This window comes from Stenella coeruleoalba (assembly GCF_951394435.1).
Source record: "Stenella coeruleoalba genome assembly, chromosome: 2".
NCBI lineage: Eukaryota > Metazoa > Chordata > Mammalia > Artiodactyla > Delphinidae > Stenella > Stenella coeruleoalba.
The window spans coordinates 133,216,467-133,234,277 of NC_137147.1; the positions used below are offsets into that span (position 1 = coordinate 133,216,467).

General features: G+C 59.6%; 1 protein-coding gene across 2 annotated transcripts; it reads right to left on the reverse strand.

Annotated features, from left to right (window-relative positions):
- Nucleotides 1-967: 967 nt before the first annotated feature.
- Nucleotides 968-11,332, reverse strand: LOC307182279 (uncharacterized protein C15orf39 homolog). 2 transcript variants are annotated; one of them, XM_079913521.1, is made up of 4 exons: nt 11,038-11,167; nt 7,546-7,728; nt 4,891-7,143; nt 968-2,931 (listed from the first exon to the last, which is right to left on the reverse strand). In XM_079913521.1, the coding sequence occupies exons 2-4, from the start codon at nt 7,676-7,678 to the stop codon at nt 2,564-2,566; spliced, it is 2,754 nt and encodes a 917-aa protein (XP_079769647.1). In that variant the 5' UTR covers nt 7,679-7,728; nt 11,038-11,167; the 3' UTR covers nt 968-2,563. The 2 variants fall into 2 exon arrangements, with proteins under 2 accessions (XP_079769647.1, XP_079769646.1); XM_079913520.1 differs by having other exon boundaries at nt 4,891-7,728; nt 11,038-11,332.
- Between the last annotated feature and the right edge of the window lie 6,479 nt (nt 11,333-17,811).

The following is a 17,811-nucleotide window of genomic DNA, read 5'->3' on the forward strand; positions in this document are numbered from 1 at the left end:
CCTACCAGCTCCAGCTCTGCACTGCTCTCATCCAGCCTCTGCACCATTACGGCCCTCTAGGGCCCCAGGCGGACTCGGGTGCGGAGTCCTATCTCGAGGCCTCAGATCCTGCCAGGTAACTGTGAGCAAGATGCACGCCTGGCACGTGACAGGGACACAGCAGGTGTACAAGGCAGGCAGGAAAGGAGGGAAGAGGGCAGAGGAAAGAAGGAAGGAAGGAAAAGAAAATTAAAAGCAAAGAAGGAAAGATCACAGCCAAATCCAGCAAGGCCCTGGTAGCCGGGTGGGTGAGGCTGGCAGGCTGCAGAAGCCCAGGGCCCGGGGGTTCGGAGTGACCTCGCCTACGATGCAATCGTGTCTCTCCCTGCCTACGCTAGTAGCCCGGAGTGATTCAAACTCTCCAACACTTCAGCTTTCTGTAAACATGAACCACACCCCAGCTCTTCAGGTTGCAAGACAGAGTTGACGTGGTAGGAGCAGACTGGATCTGAGCCTTGTTTCCGGGCCCCGCCTCCTCCCATCTCATTCCGGCACTCCAGCCACACCTGTTTCCTCTGGGACCCTGCACATGCTGTTCACCTGACTCAGGAAGCACTTGGCACTCATTTACCCACATCTTCCTACTTGGCTCCAAGGCCCACTTCAGGCAGCACCTCTTCTGGGACCCAAGGACACCTCCTCACACCCCGGTTAGGCCAGGTCCCTTCTGAGCTTCCATGGCACCCTTCCCCCAGGTTCTGCACTGCAGTCACCACATGTGTTGGAGTTACCTATCTCCTGGCCTGTCCCCTTCCCAGGCCAGGGGACTCCAAGGGCCTGTGTGGATAGAGTACTGGGGGCAACGGGTCTCCACAAATAGTGTAGCTGAGCTCAGTGAAGACCCACAGATATTAGGATAGATGCTGGTAGGTGTGACCAGCCCTCACAGACTGGCTCTGCCCAGACTGAGTGGGAAACCACGGCCAGGAGGCAACCTCAGCAGCCCTGAGAACAAACCTCTATGGGAATACATGCCAGCAAAGGCAGGGCGTCTGGAGGGAACCTAAGCCCAGCTAAGGTTGTAAGAGGGGCCGGCCCTCAGTGGAGAGATGGGGACAGCTCTGTTTTACCCAGCCCTTGGCAGGCACATCCTCGGTCCTGGCAGAGGGGCACACAATAGGGTCTGGTGACCAGCATTCCTCACTGGGCAGTGGGCTACATACCAGCGACCACCAGGACCCACATGGGTCTCAGGAGGGAGAGGCTTTGCCTGAGCAGGGAAACGGCTGCACCGTGGGCATGTGGTGAGGGCCCGTGTGGCCGGAGCTAGCGGGCACAGCGTGCTTGTCGGCCTCAGCATCTTCTGGGCTGGGAGCAGGGAGAGCTGCAGCCTCTGAGTGAAGGGCTAGCGAGGACATCACCTGGCGATGACATATGAAATCTATGACCTCCCCCCAAGACACAGTCAGGCCCCAGGTCCAAACACAACCCAAATGCTTTTATGTTTAATGGCCTGCCTCCAGGGCCCACAGCCTTATTACAGACCTTAACTGGGCCAAGGGCCTGGCTTGCCAGCCTCTGGCTCAGTTCAGCACTCTGCAAGAAGGTACCCCACAGCAGGCCTGGCTGATGCGGCCCTGGCTTGGGGAGGGCCAAGGTCCTTAGTCGACATCTTCGGAGACCTCCCAGGACCGAGTTGTCACTCAGCCTGTTCCTTTTTTAGTCCCTGAGTCCCTGCAGCTGCTTGGCTTCCGGCAAACACACAACTTTCCTGGGAAAATGCACCAGGTTGGGGCGGCACCTCAGGGAAGTCACTGGTGTCAATTCAGCACAGGCTGGGGCCTCCCAGGGGTGAAAGCAGCAGGCCCAGGACAAGGATGCCAGCCCCAGGCTGTATCCCTGCACCCCCTGTAGCAGGGGATGGGAGGGGAAGGCTCCCTCAAGGAGCTCCAGACTCGGGGGTTAGGGCCCAACCCCAAATGCTGGGGCTGTATGTAGCCCTAGGCTTTCCTGGGAAATGACTCTAGAAAGTGTGTGAGCCATATACACTGGACAACATACCACTCTAAGATGACCAAGTCCTATGACACATCAAGACTTTCTAGAGGAAGGTTCTGCGGGCCTCAGCCTCCTATTCCAGGCCCTGGCTGAGATCTAGGCTCCTGTCCTGGGCAGGAAGCAGAGAGCAAACCGTGATGGGTGTGTGTCAGGCATCACCCCACAACAACCCTGTGAGGTAGGCTGTGTTGTCCTATTTTACAAATGGGGAACTGAGGGCGCAAGAGAGGAAGTGGCCTGCCCGTTTACACAGCAAGGAACAGGAGCCAGGATTCAAGCCCAAGTCTGTCGGGCTCCAAAGCCCACACGTTTTCTCTAAGGAAGAAATAGGAAGTAGTCCTTTCTGATAAAGGCCCTCAAGTTAAAAGTTCAGGGGCTCTCAGCCCAGCCTGGGGTGGGGGGCGGGGGCAGGGTAAGAGCTGGAGAAACCCCAAGGCCATGTCCGCTCCTGGCCCTCAGCAGCTGGACCGGCAGAAGCGGGGCACAGAGTGATCCCCAGATCTCCAAACAGCAGAGGCGACCAAGGCTACAGCTGATGACTCTGGCTGCCCAACAGCTGCGGGCGGGGCGCGGTCCGGTCGGGTCCTGAGGCCTTGTGGCCCCAAGTGGGCAGAGCCAGGCCATTGAGCCAGGCGGATTCGAGCAGGCTGCGGAAGCGCGCCCTCATCGCGGGGCCGGGCAAGCTGGCACCAGCAGCAGGGGTGGGTGAGGCACCTCGGGACCCTCCTCCAGCAGTTGCCTCTGCTTTCTCCAGGCCAGGGGTTGGTGGCTTCCTCCCCGGCTTTTTGGCTTTGGGGGCAGACAACTTCCAAGCCAGGTCTAGGCTCTCTGGCTCCTCTCTGGCCACGGTGGGCTCTGAGGAGGGCACAGATCCAGCCTCAGTGTCAAAGTCACCTGGAAAATGAACATACCGTCAGGCTGCAGACCCCCAACACCCTCAAGTCCCATCTCCAGGCCTCCAAAGCCATCTAGACCGGTGGTTCTACTGTCCCAGGTCAGGGCGGCCCTGGCAGGGTCACAGACATCATGACCCTTTCCCAGCATGTGCACACTGGCCAGACCGTCATGCCCGTCAAGCCGAAAGGGTGTGCTTCTCCTCGGGTGATACCAGCACTCTATCTAATGGGGGCACCCCCAGGAACCCTTTGGGTGCAAGGACAAGAGGAAAGGGGCTCAACAGGCCAGAAACCATTGGTCTGATCCAAAAGGCTCACTGAACAGGTGGGGAAACTGAGGCATACAGAGAGAGGACCCTGCCACATATAAGGGTACCATCATTCTTCTGTCACATCACCCCCAGAACCGGAACAAGAGCCAGGCAGGGACTGCCCAGACAGCAGTGCCCGGAGGGAGGGAGGGAGTGGAGGAAGGGGTGGAGGGAATGGGAGGGGCCTTCTGACCAAGAGCACACCTACCTGGAAGCGGGGCTGTCAGGGGAGCACTATCTAAGGACACCACTGAGGAGTGGCCCCATAAGGATACGGGAGGGAATGGGGACGGGGGCACCAAAATGCAGCCAGTGGTAGGAGGCTGGGCCCCAGACTCTCGTAGGCTTGGTCAGAGCAGGAGGGGTCTGTGATGTGCCTGTGACCCACTGTCCAGAGGACCTGTCCCTCTCTGGGCCCCAGAGAGCCCAAATGTATAGAGAGAAGACTGGCTGGGGGGCTTGTGAGTGAGGCATGACACCCACCTTCACTCTTTCTCACCCAGGAATAGAATGCTTGTACTTGCATTTTCTTTGCACCCCATTAGGGCAAATGCCCCAACTTTGTAAGTGCTCAGCAATGCTCATCGCCCACACCCCAAACTCCACATCAGCACCTCGCTGCCTCAGGCCCCCTCTCCACCCCGATATGGAGTCTGGACCAGGGCAAGACTGCCAGGATGGGAAGGGGACAAGAAAGTTTCTGTGGAGACACAACCAGAGGCCTGGTGGACGTAAGGCAGGGGGACTACAGAGCGGGCCTCTGGCCTCAGTGCCAGATGTCCTGAAGTAGGACAGGCAACGACAGACACCACTTGACACCATCAGCAAAGCCGCGGCTGAAGAAGAGTGATCCTGATGGTACCCGCCGTAAGGCACTACAGCCACTCCCCAGAGCAAGGTCCAGCTACCTGAACGGAGGCAGAAGATGCTCCCAGACACAAAAACAGCACATTGGAGAACACCGTGCACAGATTATTTGGTAGGGAGAAGCAAACCACAAAATGACGCTCCGACTTACAGGCAATTTCTGTGTGTGTAAATATCTGGGAGGACTGGGGAATTACACATTTAAAAGTGTTCCGGGGGGGAGGGTGGGACCCCTCCCCCTCCCAGGTTTGGGGTACGAGGTGCTGGATGAGAGCAGTGCTGCTGAGACGGGAAAGATGGGGATGGGAAGCGAGCTCAGGGGAAAGGTCAGGAGCGTGGTTTGGGAGGAGCTAAGGGTTGAAGAGCCCCCAGGTGCAGAAGCCCAGCACGCAGTCAGGTATTTGGGGCTTGAGCTCGGAAGAGGGGAGCGGGGCGGGACAGACACAGGGGGAGATGACCTCAGACAGGCACAACAGAGGATGAGGGGGGAATCTGGGAGGGTGCTGTGCCAGGGAAGGCCAAGTTTTCCTGGGGACAGAGCAGTTGGCATGTTCAGAGACTTACAAAGGAGGCTGTGCAGGCACTCATTGATGCTGGGGGTGAAGAGGGATGCGGGCACCCACAGAGCCTACCCTGGAAGGCCAGCCCCCTCCCCAGGCACGAGCTCTTTCCAGAAGCCCGGGAATCCCTCAGCCCCTGGCTGTGACCACTCACACAGCCCACACACCTGTCACTCGCTCACACAGCTCCGGTGGCTACTGGGGCTGCCCCATGCTCACCCAGCTGGCGGCGTACACAGTCTCGCCACTGAAGGCCCAGCAGGTCAGGGTAGATGTCGGGCAGCTGGCGCAGCGCCAGCAGCTTCAGCATGCGCGACGTGCAGCCGTGCAGGGCGCGCTCCCGCAGGGCCCGCTCCTCCGACAGCGTCGTGGGCCGCAGCTCCACGCGATGCTCCTGCAGCACGTGGTCCACGGAAGCGGGTGGCAGCCGCGGGAAGAGCCGCTCCTTCACCAGGTGGATGGGCACGAAGATGGCCCCGGCCCGCACCACGTGGGGGAAGGGGCACTGCTGCGTGCACACGAAGCTCTGCAGCTGGGACAGCAGCTTGCTCAGCAGCCCCTGCACACCCTGGCAGTCCTGCCACGCCGCCCGGCCCCAAGGCCCAGACGTCTCAAGCCACTCGCGCAGCTTTTCCGGTGGGGAGTGGGCCACTGAGCCCGAGATGGCGTCACAGAGGGAGGCATGCAGTCCTGCAAAGTGTTGCTCTGGGGAGTCTGCTGTGGCGGGAGTAGACGCTGGAGCGGGGCCTACAACTGGAGCCAGAGCCGGAGCTGGAGCCGGAGCCGGAGCCGGAACCGGAGCCGGAGCCGGAGCCGGAGCAGGTGATGGAGCCGGAGCAGGGGCCGAGGCGGGGGAGGTCATGGCTACAGCTGGAGGGCTGGGCAGCGCCAGGTTGAAGCAGGCCACGGGCAAGGGCTGGGTGAGAATCTGTAGTCCAGCGGGCACAGGTGTGGGGGTGGGTGCAGGCTGAGCAGGGGCTGAGGTGGGCACAGCTGGGACCACGGCTGGAACCACAGTTGCAGGCAAGGGTGCTGGCCGGAGGATCTTGAATTTTCGGAACATGAAGGCTACAGAGCTGTGGAAGTTGGTCCTTGGGGTCGCCTCTGTGGTCACTGGCACCCCAGGCAGGTCTGGTGCCTCTGTGACTACCTTTTTCAGGACTTGCCGATCTGAGACTGTGTCCCCCACACCTGGCATGTCGGAGACTGTGTTTCCCGCACCTGGCACATCCACAGCTGCAGTGGGCTTGGCATGCCCTGCGGGATGAGGGACCTTGGTAGGGGGGGCCTCTGCCGCGGTCTTCTTCACACTCAAGTCCAGTGCCACCTCCTCCTTAAGTGAGGCGTGCACACTCGAGGGGGCTTCCCGGCCAGGCAGAGATCCCCTGCAGTCTTTGTCATGGTTCTCACTGGGGGCTGGGGCCGGGTCTGGCTCAGCTGTGGCCTCAGGTGCCTGCACGTCCAGGTAGTCACGGTAGGGGGCCAAGCTGAAGACGTTGTCGATAATGGGCATGGGTGGGGAGCTGGGTGGCAGTGTGCCCTCGTTCTGCGTAAGAGACTGGCGCTCCTGGGCACAGGGCGGGAGTGCCGGTGGGGTGCGTGGAACTGGACTATCTCCGATGATGATGGGCGCCCCAGGGTGCTCATCGAGGTGGGGCTGGGGCTGCTCTCTCCTGCAGCTGGGCAGCCACATCTTCTCCTCAGCTTCCTGCACCGGCTTCTCTGCAGGCCGTGCAGGCTCTAAGCATGGCTGGCTGGCAGGCAGAGGCTGGCACGCCCGCTGGAAGGCACCGGGCTGTGGCACGGCCTGCACACTGTTCTGGGAAGGCGGCGTCCCTCCGAGCCCTGGGGATGCTCCATAGAGAGAGAGGTCATCCCGGGCGTAAGGAAAGCCCAGCGTCTGGGGAGCAAAGTCCACTGGGCAGCGTGGGGCGAGAGGCGGCTCCAGCCTGAGGCCTGGCGAGGGTGCTGGGAGGGGGGCAGAGGGGTAGGAATAAGTGTCCAACCCCACTGGGGGCATATAGGGTGTCTGAGCTGCCTGCTGCCTCAGGTAGGGGCTGCTTAGCCCACTAGCTGGGTACCCGGCCCCCTTGTGGGCTCCCAGAGGCTGCGGTGGAAGCACTGAGCCATAGCTGCCCTGCTTCTCTGGGTGGCGACAGGCTGGAGGGCAAGGGAGGGCCTGTGCGGGATGGGGCAGCGGATAGTGGGTGGGCACTGCATCCTGGCAGGCTGGTCCCAGAGGTTGGGCCAGCTGCGTCCAAGGACTGGGGGGTCCCTCGGACAATGCCTGCTTGGGGTCCCCAGAGTAAGGACCTGCATACTTGGAGGCCAGGAAGCCCGTGCTGTGGATGGTCCGATACTTCTCCAAGAATGCCTGGCACGGGGAGAAGCTCACCGAGGAGTCTTTGCCAGACGTCCCAGCTGGCACCCCACGCAAGAAGGTACCATCCAGGGACTGGCCCTTGCCAGGAGCTGGGGGCAGAGAACAAGATGGGTCGGCGGGGGGTAACAGGGATCCAGTCACCAGCGTCCAATCAACATCCAGGGGCCTCTTTGCTGCCCCTTCCCCCAGGCAGGTTGAGAGCCCATAACACAGAGGGTTGCGGTAGACAGGTTTGGGTGCCGCCAGTGGTGGGCCTGGGTAGGAGTGAGCCTGGGCACCGAAGGGTAGGAGCTCAACCGGGCCAGAGTCCTGTACTTTCTCGGAGCTTTCTGTGGGTGGGCGGTAGAGCAGGCAGCTGGTCAGAAGGTTGTCTGCCCGAAGTGGGGGTCCTGCCATGCTGGTGGGGTACAAGGGTGGGTATGGGGTCCAGGATGCCAACCGCTCAGACCCTGTCTTCGGAGGACCCCCCATGGGGCAGGAGAAGTAGGCACCTTTGTAGCTGCAGGGCTCCTGGTTACCAGCAGAGGGGGGCAGGCTGTGCCCGGGCCCAGAGTCTGCCTCTAGGCGGGGCAGCTTGCCATACATCACGGGCCCCAGGGTCCCCAGTGGCCGCTTCTCCGCCATCACTGTGAAGGCTTCAAGCCCTCCAGGGCCCCAGCTACTCAACTGCTGACCTGGGAGAGAGAGGGAGAGGCAGGGGCTGTCAGAAAAACAGGTTACAGGCAAGCAACAGAAGGCTGTTGCTCTTGCTGGCTCGTTGCCATGCCCAAGAACTTGGCACTTAGTAAATGCTCAATAAAGACTGTATGGATGAATGAATGAAGGCATGAGCCAACTTTATTCTGTAAGCTGCAGAACCCTCTGTTTAGTGAATTCTTGTACAGCAGCCCTAACGTACCCCCGCCCCCACTCCAGGAGCCCCTTCTGTTCAGCTTTCCTCCACATGACTCCCAAGGCCCCTTCCACGATTTCAGACTTTGTAGAACACAGTCTGAGGATCGCTTCGCTTGGCTACTCCTCCTGCCCACACCTCCACCCATTTACAGATGAGGAGACCCATTCATCCCAAAGTCACTGATGAAAGACATGGGAGGAGAGGCAGGCTTCCTACCTCTCACTACAAGTTCTTATTCCAAGATGCCACAGTGATCTCTAGATGCCTACAGCAGCCAAGACGTGGAATCAGGCACTGTCTACAAATTCAGATTTCCTGTGATACTCTAGATCTCACTTTCTGGCCTGCCAGTCTCATCGAAAATAGCAGAGCCAGGCCTGGAACCCGGGTCCCTCGGCCCAGGAGGACAGATACTGGGCTTAGTTTTAGGGGGCAGTACCCCAGCACAACCCTTTGTATAAGCCCCACCCCAGACCCACCCCTAGGAGGAGAGCAAAGGCTGTCCAGCAGATGGTGCTGTGGCGCCAACAGGAAGCTCCCAAAAGGCGAGGGGAGGAGAACCTGTGCCCATCCCAGCCCCCAAACTGCAGCTATTCCAAGAACATGGGGGCAGCACAGGACCATGGAGCAGGTGGGGAGGCCAGAGGATGTGAATATGCAGGGAAGGAGCTTCCAGGGGTCACAACGTGCTAGTTGGCAACGACCCCCATTGTATTGATGGAAAAACTGAGTACCAGAGAAAGACTAAGGTCCTCAAGCAAGGCCAAGCAAGGACTGGGACCTATAGGCTCAGAGAGGTCAAGTGTGGCTTTCCTCAAGGCAGCAGGCACCCAATGGCACAGGAGGGGGTCATCTGAGGCCAGTCTACTAGGACCACATTGACCTGCTTCTACCTCCCCCAGTGCCCTGTTCCCCGAAACCCTCAGGTGGCTTAGAAAGGATGAATCAGCTCAATCTTGCTATCATTAGGCCATGGGACAGGTGTCACAAGTTTCTATCACCAAGCCAAGATCAGCCCTCCCTCTCAGTCTTCTCCCTTCCGGCTGGTGGCCAACGACACCCACATGCTCAGAGTTAGACCAGCACATTCTGGGGACAGAAAAAGCCGAGGGTAATATGGGGGCCAATGCCTACTCTCATCCCAGCCTAAGTGCACCAAGGAAGCCAGACACGACTCAGAAGGAAAGCTATCTCATCTCCGGGCCAGAATCCAACACCTCTGGCCAGCCTGGAGAAGTGGGTGCTCCGAGAAGACAGGAAGGAGCACCAGAGCAACAATACCGACAGCAGCGCCCTGTGACAGGGCCCTGCACCCCAAGCGGAAAGCCCCCACCCTGCTGCACAGCAACTTTGCAAGAAGGGGTTGTATGGTTTGGGGAGTGCTGAGCCCCCCTGCCCTTGGGGGGCTCTGGGTTAATAAGTGCTGGCTCTAGTCTCACCTCCCCCACACACTCCTTGGGGCCTTCTCCATACCCACCCCCGGCCCCAAGAGCCCTTCTCTCCTAGGCTCTGCCCATTGCATGCCCTTGACCCTGGAGACTTCCTGAGACACTCCCCTGGGACTTAGCCCAATAAAGGTGAGGCCACTTGGGACCCCCAAGAGTCTTTGGGGGAGAGATGGGGGCTCCAGGGAGCCGGCAGAGGACTATGAAGGGTATGGGGGTAACATTACCTCCGGCTCTTAGGAGATGGGGAGAGCCCAATATTTTACACACTCCACTCTAAACGGTAGCCAACATGTAGGTGCCTCCTTCCCCCCCACACACGCAGCAAGAGGCAAGCAATTGTTCGGAGAAGGGCGGGACCCCAGGGGGCAGGGTCACATCACCCTTTGGGCCACCGAGCTGCTTGCTGGCTGAGGTTGCAGCTGGGCTGGGAGGACCAACCTCGAGCAGCACCCAGAAGAGCCCAGCACCGCTGTGCCATCCCTGCCCTACGCAGCAGGGGGAGCAAACAGCTCCGTGGCTCAATTCCCTCTTCCAACGCCTAAGGGGTCTCCGGATGGACGCTGGGCAAGACCAGGAAGAAGAGAGCGATCCTGCCCAGCTGTGGCCAGCGCTTGGACTCTCTGAGAGGGCTGAATCGGCTCCCCTTCCCGTGTTCTCACACCTCCCCCAGCTGAGGCTCTGGGCCCTGCCCACGCTACAACCGCATCTAGGGGCAGCCCAGGCTCCCGTGGTGGGGGAAGGGTCGCGGGATCCGCTCCACCCCCTTTCCCCTACCTGCTTGGCCCATAACTCCGGTGCCTGGGGCCCTCAGTCGACCTAGCTTTGGGGCTGCCGCCACACCCGACCCCGGCGGCTTCCGGGTGTCCCCATGCCCTGACCTGCGGCGCTGGGGCGCACGTGCACCCCAGCAGGCCGATACACAGGCCGCCGCCACCCATGCAAACCCGTGCCTGCAAGTACGTGCCTGGCCCATATCTGCACACACGCCCCTCCAGAACTGCGTTCTCCCCTCGTTCGGGCCCCCGCGCACCCAGCCCCACGGACCGACACCCAAAGACTGGCGGGAGGGCGGGGGCAGGGGGCGGCCCGGCAGCAGAGTCCGGGCAGCCACCGCCTCGGGGCGATCCCGCCAGCCTGGGCTGCGGCCAGAGGGTGAGTCAAGCCGTAGCGAGGAAACCGCAGGGCCGTCCCGTCCCAGTAGGGCGCGTCCAGGGCCCCGCGGCGCCTCAGTGCCAGACGCCCCCCAGGCCAGCCCCCCGCCGCCCCCTCATCTCCGCCCGGGCAGTCCACGTGAGCCAGGCCCCGCGGGAGGCCCGAGGGCTCGGCCTGAGCTCCTCTTCGCCAGCCCCAGGCCGGAGGATCGGGTGCCGGGGCCCCGCCGGGGCTCCAGAGAGCTACCAGGCCCCGGGGGCCTCGAAGTCCGGGGAAAGTTGGGGCAGCGGCGCGACCCCTGCCCCGCAGCCCGCCAGCCGGGGGTCCGCGGCAGCCAGGAGCCAAGCCACCTCAGCCCAGGCCCAGCGCGCTCCATCCCCGGGCCGGCCGGCAGGGGCGCCCTGGGGCAGCGCCACCCGCCCCTTCCCCACGCGCCGCCCGCAAACTCGGCCCAAGTTTCCGCGCCCGCCGAGTGGGCGAGCTCCTACCTGCAGGGCACCGGGGTTCCCGCTGCTGCTGCTGCCCGGGGCCGCGGCCGCATCCTCCAGCGCCGCCGAGGCCGCGGGTCCTTGTCCTGCCGGGCCCTGCACGGGAAGTCGCGGTGAGCACCGAGCCCGGAGCCACCCTCCTCGCTGCCTTTCGCGCCGCCGCCGGGCGCCGTCTGCGGTCCCAGGCGGGGCGGGCTGGGGGCGGAGCGGGGGCGGGGCGGCCCGCGCGGTTGGGGCAGAGCCCGGCCGCGCCTCTGGGAGCTTGCGCTCCCCTGAGCCCCGGGGTGCGAAAGGCCTGCCTCTGCCAGACCTCTGGGGGCCGGGCCGCGGGCGCTGTGCACGGTCTGTACCCACCGCACTCTGCGAACCATCGCCTGGCGCGCCCATCCCACGCCTTCATTCAGTCACTCCGTTAGATCATTCATTCATTGTCACTTTCTAGCTATGCGGCCTTGCGCCCGCCACTTGACCTCATGATCTTTAGTTTCCTTATTTTAGTAAAACTGGGATTATATCATAGTGGTTGTGTCGTAAGGCTTAGAAGAGTTTGTATTAAAATATCTGGCTCTCAAAAATATAAAATAAAGGGCTTCCCTGGTGGCGCAGTGGTTGAGAGTCCGCCTGCAGATGCAGGGGACGCGGGTTCGTGCCCCCGCGTGCCCGTCCGGGAGGATCCCACATGCCGCGGAGCGGGTGGGCCCGTGAGCCATGGCCGCCGAGCCTGCGCGTCCGGAGCCTGTGCTCCGCAACGGGAGAGGCCACAACAGTGAGAGGCCCGCGTACCGCAAAAAAATAAAAAATAAAATAAAATATCTGGCTCTCTTGGGCTAGTACAGTTGCATTAGGAGGCTGGAGAAGGGCTCCTTAGTCTGTCCCCTCACCTCGGTGCAGCCAGTGAGGGCAAATTCCAAACAAATGTATATCAATTCCTGTTAGGGCACCATACCTGTCTGAGGAAGGGGTGATTTCCCCATCTCTGGGGTGAGCCAGGAATGAGGATGCTGGGAGGTTTGTTAAGTGGCCTCTGAACCTTTAGGACAAATCTCCCTCAAGCCTGAGCACGTGTAGCCTGGGAGGTGGGATGGGGTGGAGCATCCCCAGCCAGGAATGGCCTGTTACCAAGAGAGGGGCTGGAGTGGTGGAAGGGCTTTCTCTATTTGCCCTCTCTGGGCCATCTGATGTTGGATGAGAAGCCCCTTGGTGCTGCTACCTTCTCTGAAAAACCTGGTCCCTCACATTTCCTGGGCTTCCCAAGGACTGGGGACAGGTGTGTGCAGTGGAGGGAGGGAACAGGTGAACATGCCAAAGGTCAGAGCAAGTTCATGGGGCAAAACCACCCAGGCCACTTGCTCAGATCCCGAAGGTCAGGCCTGCCTGAGTCAAAGGGCAGAGCAAGCGTAAGGCCACAGGTTCCAAGAGTAAGGAAGCAGCTAGAGCAGCAGGGGCTGGGCACTGCAGGGAGGAAGAGGAAGTGAAGGTCACCTGGGGGCAGCAGAGAGGGTGTCACTTAACCGAGAGCTGGAGGGTTCTTAGAAATAGAGTTCGGAGAGAGCTGGCAAGCAGAGACTCAGAGAAGGTTGGGGCTTTCCCGAAGTCACACAGCAGTCTGGGATCAGGAAAGTGCATCTGTGTGCTGACAAGGAGTCATGGCCAAGCCTCAGCTCACAGGCTGTTCTTCCCCACTTTTGCTCTTCACCAACCTGGCCTCCCCTCCACGACACCCATTCCCCCGCCTCGGCCCTGTAATTAGGGGTTGGGTGGAGGGCAGTGTTCTCAGCTCTTAGGGTCTAGTCTCAGAACTCTCGGGTTGTATGCTCAGCGGGCTGGGTGTTCCCTTCAATCTCTCTGAGCCTGAACGGAGCCCACCCCGGCCAGGATGAGCCTGACAAGACCCCAAGGGGGCCAATTAAGAATCTTCAGCCCAGGACTTCCCTGGTGGCACAGTGGTTAAGAATCCGCCTGTCAATTCAGGGACACAGGTTCGAGCCCTGGGCCTGGAAGATCCCACATGTCGCAGAGCAACTAAGCCCGTGTGCCACAACTACTGAGCCTGTGCTCTAGAGCCCGTGAGCCACGACTACTGAGCCCACGTGCCACAACTCCTGAAGCCTGCATGCCTAGAGCCCGTGCTCTGCAACAAAAGAAGGCACTGCAAGGAGATCCCCACGCACTGACAACGAAGAGTAGCCCCCACTCGCTGCCACTAGAGAAAGCCCGCATGCAGCAACAAAGACCCAACGCAGTCAAATAAATAAATTTATTTATTTAAAAAAAAAAAAGATTCTGCGGCCCCACTGAGTCTTGTCTTAATTCAGAGACCACTTCACAAAGTATCTTCACTTAATCATTGTCTTTTCCATTCCTTTTAGGCATCACTTAGACACCTTGGACTACAAAAGAGATATCACAGGGCAGGGGACTTGGGAGCCACTTTGTAACTTTCTGAGACTCAGTTTCCTTACTTGCAAAACAGGGACCATGAAACCTGCCTCACAGACTGCAGTGAGTGTTGAATGAACAAAATCAGTGTGGGAAATTGCTTGTAAACCATAAAAAGTTTGTAGAGTATCAGCTGACTATGAGCTCCTGAAGGCATGACCTTGCCCTCTTCTTCTCTATCCCAAGGTCATGTGCAGAGCCTGGGAGAGGTGCCTATCAAGCCTTTGTTGGATAAAAGAAGGTAATCAGTACAAGGTGGCTGCCTTGGGAACCCCCCCCTCCTCGCCCCGCACTGTGTGTTTATTAGGCTGTGGTCTTGGAGAGGAGGAATGGTATTGTGGCTGGAAGAAACAGTGTGAGCAAAAACAGAGAAGGGAAGAGTCTGCCCTTATGTGGGCTTCCTGGCTGGTGTTAACAAAGAACAGTGGCATAGAGAAGGCTGGAAGGGAGGTTTCACACTCACCACCCCCCCTCCAACACACACGCCAGGGCTCCACAGGCTCCACAGGCAGATTCTCCCCCTCCACCCCACCCCAGACAGACACTGATTACTCCTCCTGGCTCCCTGGGAAGGCGAGGTAAGAGGTCAGCTTCCTGAACCTATGCTTGTTACCTACACATGGCTATTAATAACAATGCCATTCTCTCTAGTGAGGCCACCCCTGCTACTTACAAATTTCTTTCCTCAGAGGAGCTCCTTCTCACCCCAGGGGAGGGAGATGTGGTGCTGGTAGCCACCCTACAGGCAGAGAAACAGAGAAGTGTGGTGCCTTTTCCCAAGACACACAGCAATGCTCTCCCCAATCCTTTCAGACCTGGCTATAGACATTGCCTCCTTCAGGGAGGCCCCCGGATTGCTGTTATGGCACTCTCTGTCCTCTCTACTTCCTCATCCCTTCCCTCCTCCTGCCCAGCAGAGGAACATCTCAGTGCTGGTGGGTGGGCAAGGCAAGAAGGCGAGGAGCTCCACCTTGAACGTGGCCCTGCCGTCCATCGCTTGATAGACATGATCTCATTTAATTCTCACAACAAACATATGAGGCAGGGGTGTGAAAAACAAGTGAACTGAGGTGTGACCTACTGAGCTGAGTCACCTTAGACAAACCCCGTAACCTCTCAGTTTGCTCATCAGTCAAATGGGCATGATTAGAAAATGTCACAGGGCTCATGGAGATCCAAGGAGTTCACAGCTTGTTTTTTATAGTAAGTCCTCAACCCGTGGTAGCTCTAGAGGTGGAGGGGGAAGCGGCTTGCCCACATAGCCAAGAAGTGGAGGAGCTGGGACTCTCCCCCCTGCCCAGGACTCTGTGACCCCAAACCCTTCAGAGAGAAGGGTGGTCAGGAAGCCTCTGCCACTCAAGCCAGCAGAGCCTGAGGGGTCCCCTGAACCAGGGGCTGTCAGCCTGGGCTCAGGGCATCTCAGGGGGTCTGGATTAGATAGGACCTGGGGTGGGGCAGGTTCATCAGCGTGTGGTGAGCCACTTCCCAGAGATGTGCTGGAAAACCAGGGTTTCCTTCTGCAGGGAGGGCCAGGTTGGGGGCGGGGGGAACCTGCTACTCCTCCTGGGTGAGCAGGGAGTGGGGACCCTCCCCCTGCAAACTCTGGAGGAGCCCGACCCCACCTCCAGAGGAAATCAGTCTCTCAGAGGGGGATCCCAAAGACCAAGAAAGGGAGAAGACTTCACTAGGCCACTCTGAAGACCATGCCTGCCTTCTGGCTAGAAGAAAAGCCCGCACACAATAATTTGGGGACCTTACTGCAGGAGAGGGAGGACGCTCTGATTAATTAACAGCCAGGGTGGATTGACTGTCCTTCCCTTCCTTCCTTCCACCAACTCCTGAGGACCCACAGGCTTTATGCTGGCAGTGAGTGGGACCCTGGTGCTGTTTCCCTGGCCAGTGAGAGAGATGGATAAAAAATAGACCGTGACACTCCAGTGTGATGTTTGCTTGTGTGGGGATGGGGCTGCTGTGGCCTGATAGAGGCCTGAGGGATAGGGTACTGGGCCTTGAGTCAGGGGAGGGTCCCCCATTCTGGCTATGATAGAGCCCAGCCACTGGCAGGTGGGGTGGGGTAGGGGGTCTGGCTAGGTGCTGGAAGCAGTGGGAAACATTCCCTTCCTGACTCCAAAGAGGTCTTTCTAATGCCCACATCTGACCCTGTCATCCTCCCTGCCCCCAGCTTGGAGTCTCCCATGGCTCCCCAGTGCCTTCAGGATCCAGTTTCCTACTCTGGCTTCTGCCTGCCTCCTGACTGACCCTCCCCAACCGGCCTGCCACTGCAGCCCCCAGAGCCAAAGCCGGGTCACACCTCCATGCTTTGGAATATGCTCTCCCTGAGCTTTGGCTGCCTGTCCAGCTCTTTCTTTGCTAACTCCTGTTGGTCTTCAAGGCTCAGCTCAGACCCCTTCCTCCAAGAAGCCTTCCAGAGCTCCAGGCTCAGTCTGGTCACCTCTTCTGAGGCCTCATAGCATTCTGAACTTATCTCCATGCTAGCCATGAACTTATCCCCATTACCTAGTTGCAAGCCTGGCTCCCATACTAGCCTGGGTCTGCCTGAGCACTGGGACTCCAGTGCCCAGCACAAGGCTAAGTCAGGCCGTGGTTGTGGAGTGAAGGGTTCATGGCAAAGGGGGACTGTGCACATCTGAAAGGGAAGAAAGGCAGAAAAACCTCCCCGGGCCCAGAGGTGAGAGCCTAAGAGGAGCCTCTGCTGCCAAAATCTTCCCTGAAGCCCCTGCATTTCCCCTCTCAGCCTCTCAGGACCCAAGACCGCAAACCCAAGGCCAGAGGCAGCCTGCCGGCCAACATAGGAAAACTGAGGCCCAAGGAGAGGGAGACCCTGAGAGAAGGGGAGAGGCTGATGCATTTCCCCCTCGGTGTCGCAGGAGGCTGCTCCCCCCATCCTGAGCCTGGAGTCCTGCCAGCCTCCCTAATCACCTCCTTTCCTTCCCCATCCAGGGCCATTCTCTGGGGATCCCCACCCCCGGGCCTCTGTGCCCTGGGCAGAGCAGCCCAGCTGTTTCCAGGATGGTGGTTTGGGCCTGGGCAAGCTGTACCCACAACCCTGACTCCTGCCCAGTGCTCACCGCGCTTTGGTCAGGCTTTGGCCTCCATAGGGAATTACCTTCCCCCAGCTCCCCAGTTCAAAGGTCTTGGGAGGCTGCCAACCCAGCTCCTCCTGGCCCTGCCTGGGCCCCGTCCCCCAGTGCCGGAGCACCCTCCTGTCCTACCATGGGCAGGCCGGGTAGACTGCCCATTGAAGCCTTCCTAAGGCCGGCTGGGGCAGTGGGGTTTGGGCCAGGTGGTTAGCGCTGCCCCCACGTTAGTGGCCCCCTGGGGTTTCCATCACTTAGGGCTGGTTACCAGGCAACTGCATCCGAGGGCTCGGCTCTGGCTTTGGGCTGGCACAGCTGCTGCTGCTGACCGGGGAGGCTTGCAGTCAGGCCAGCTCGGGTCATGGTCAGGAGGCCTCATGTGCCTGGGCGGGATGGGGGTGGTGCCTCAGATCTGTAACCTCGGAAACTCCTTATCATTTTCTCAGCTTAGACCCATAGCCCTGCCCCACGAAAGAGGTCTCCAGGGTCTTCCACACATACACCCACACTCAGAGCCTTCAGGTTTCTGGGAGGTTGAGGGGAGGCTGAGTGGGAGCAGAGAGGGGCACTTTTCCCTCTTTAGGGACTGGGGGTGCAGCCCTATGGCCTTACTGACCAACACTCTGTGGCCTGAGGTGGGGTCCATGAGGGGAATGATTTCCCAGGTTACAGGCCTTGGGCTTTGGGTCTAAATCCTGCTCTGCCTCTCAGTGGTTGTGTGACCTTGGACATGCTGATTGCCTGTCTGAGCCTTGGGTTGCCTCGTCTGTAGAATGGGATGGTAACCCCTGTCTCATTAGGCAGTGTTTAGCCTGTAAAATGCTAATTAAAACTTTGGCTCCCCTGGTCCAGGAAGATCCCACATGCCGCAGAGCAACTAAGCCCATGTGCCACAACTACTGAGCCTGCGCTCTAGAGCCCGTGAGCCACAATTACTGAGCCTGCGTGCCACAACTACCGAAGCCCACGTGCCTAGAGCCTGTGCTCCGCAACAAGAGAAGCCACCACAATGAGAAGCCTGCACACCGCAACGAAGACTCAATGCAGCCAAAAATAAATAAATAAAATAAATTAATTAAAAAAAAATTTTTTTGGCTCAGGGAGACCCCCTTGGGGCAGGGATTGCCTCAGTCAGCTCCTTTGGGGAGGTCCCCTAATTGGACCCCTGAGCCCTAGTAATGATGCAAACTCACCAGGCAGAGGATAACAGGCAGGGAGGGAGGGGAAAGGGGGAAGG

What these genes read in the sequence shown, in the direction of transcription:
- LOC307182279 (XM_079913520.1), bottom strand. Translation starts at nt 7,678, where the DNA reads ATGGCGGAGAAGCGGCCACTGGGGACCCTGGGGCCCGTGATGTATGGC. An exon ending in CTGTGTACGCCGCCAGCTGG is followed by an intron (nt 2,932 to 4,890) that starts GTGAGCATGGGG and finishes TTCATTTTCCAG; the next exon opens with GTGACTTTGACACTGAGGCT.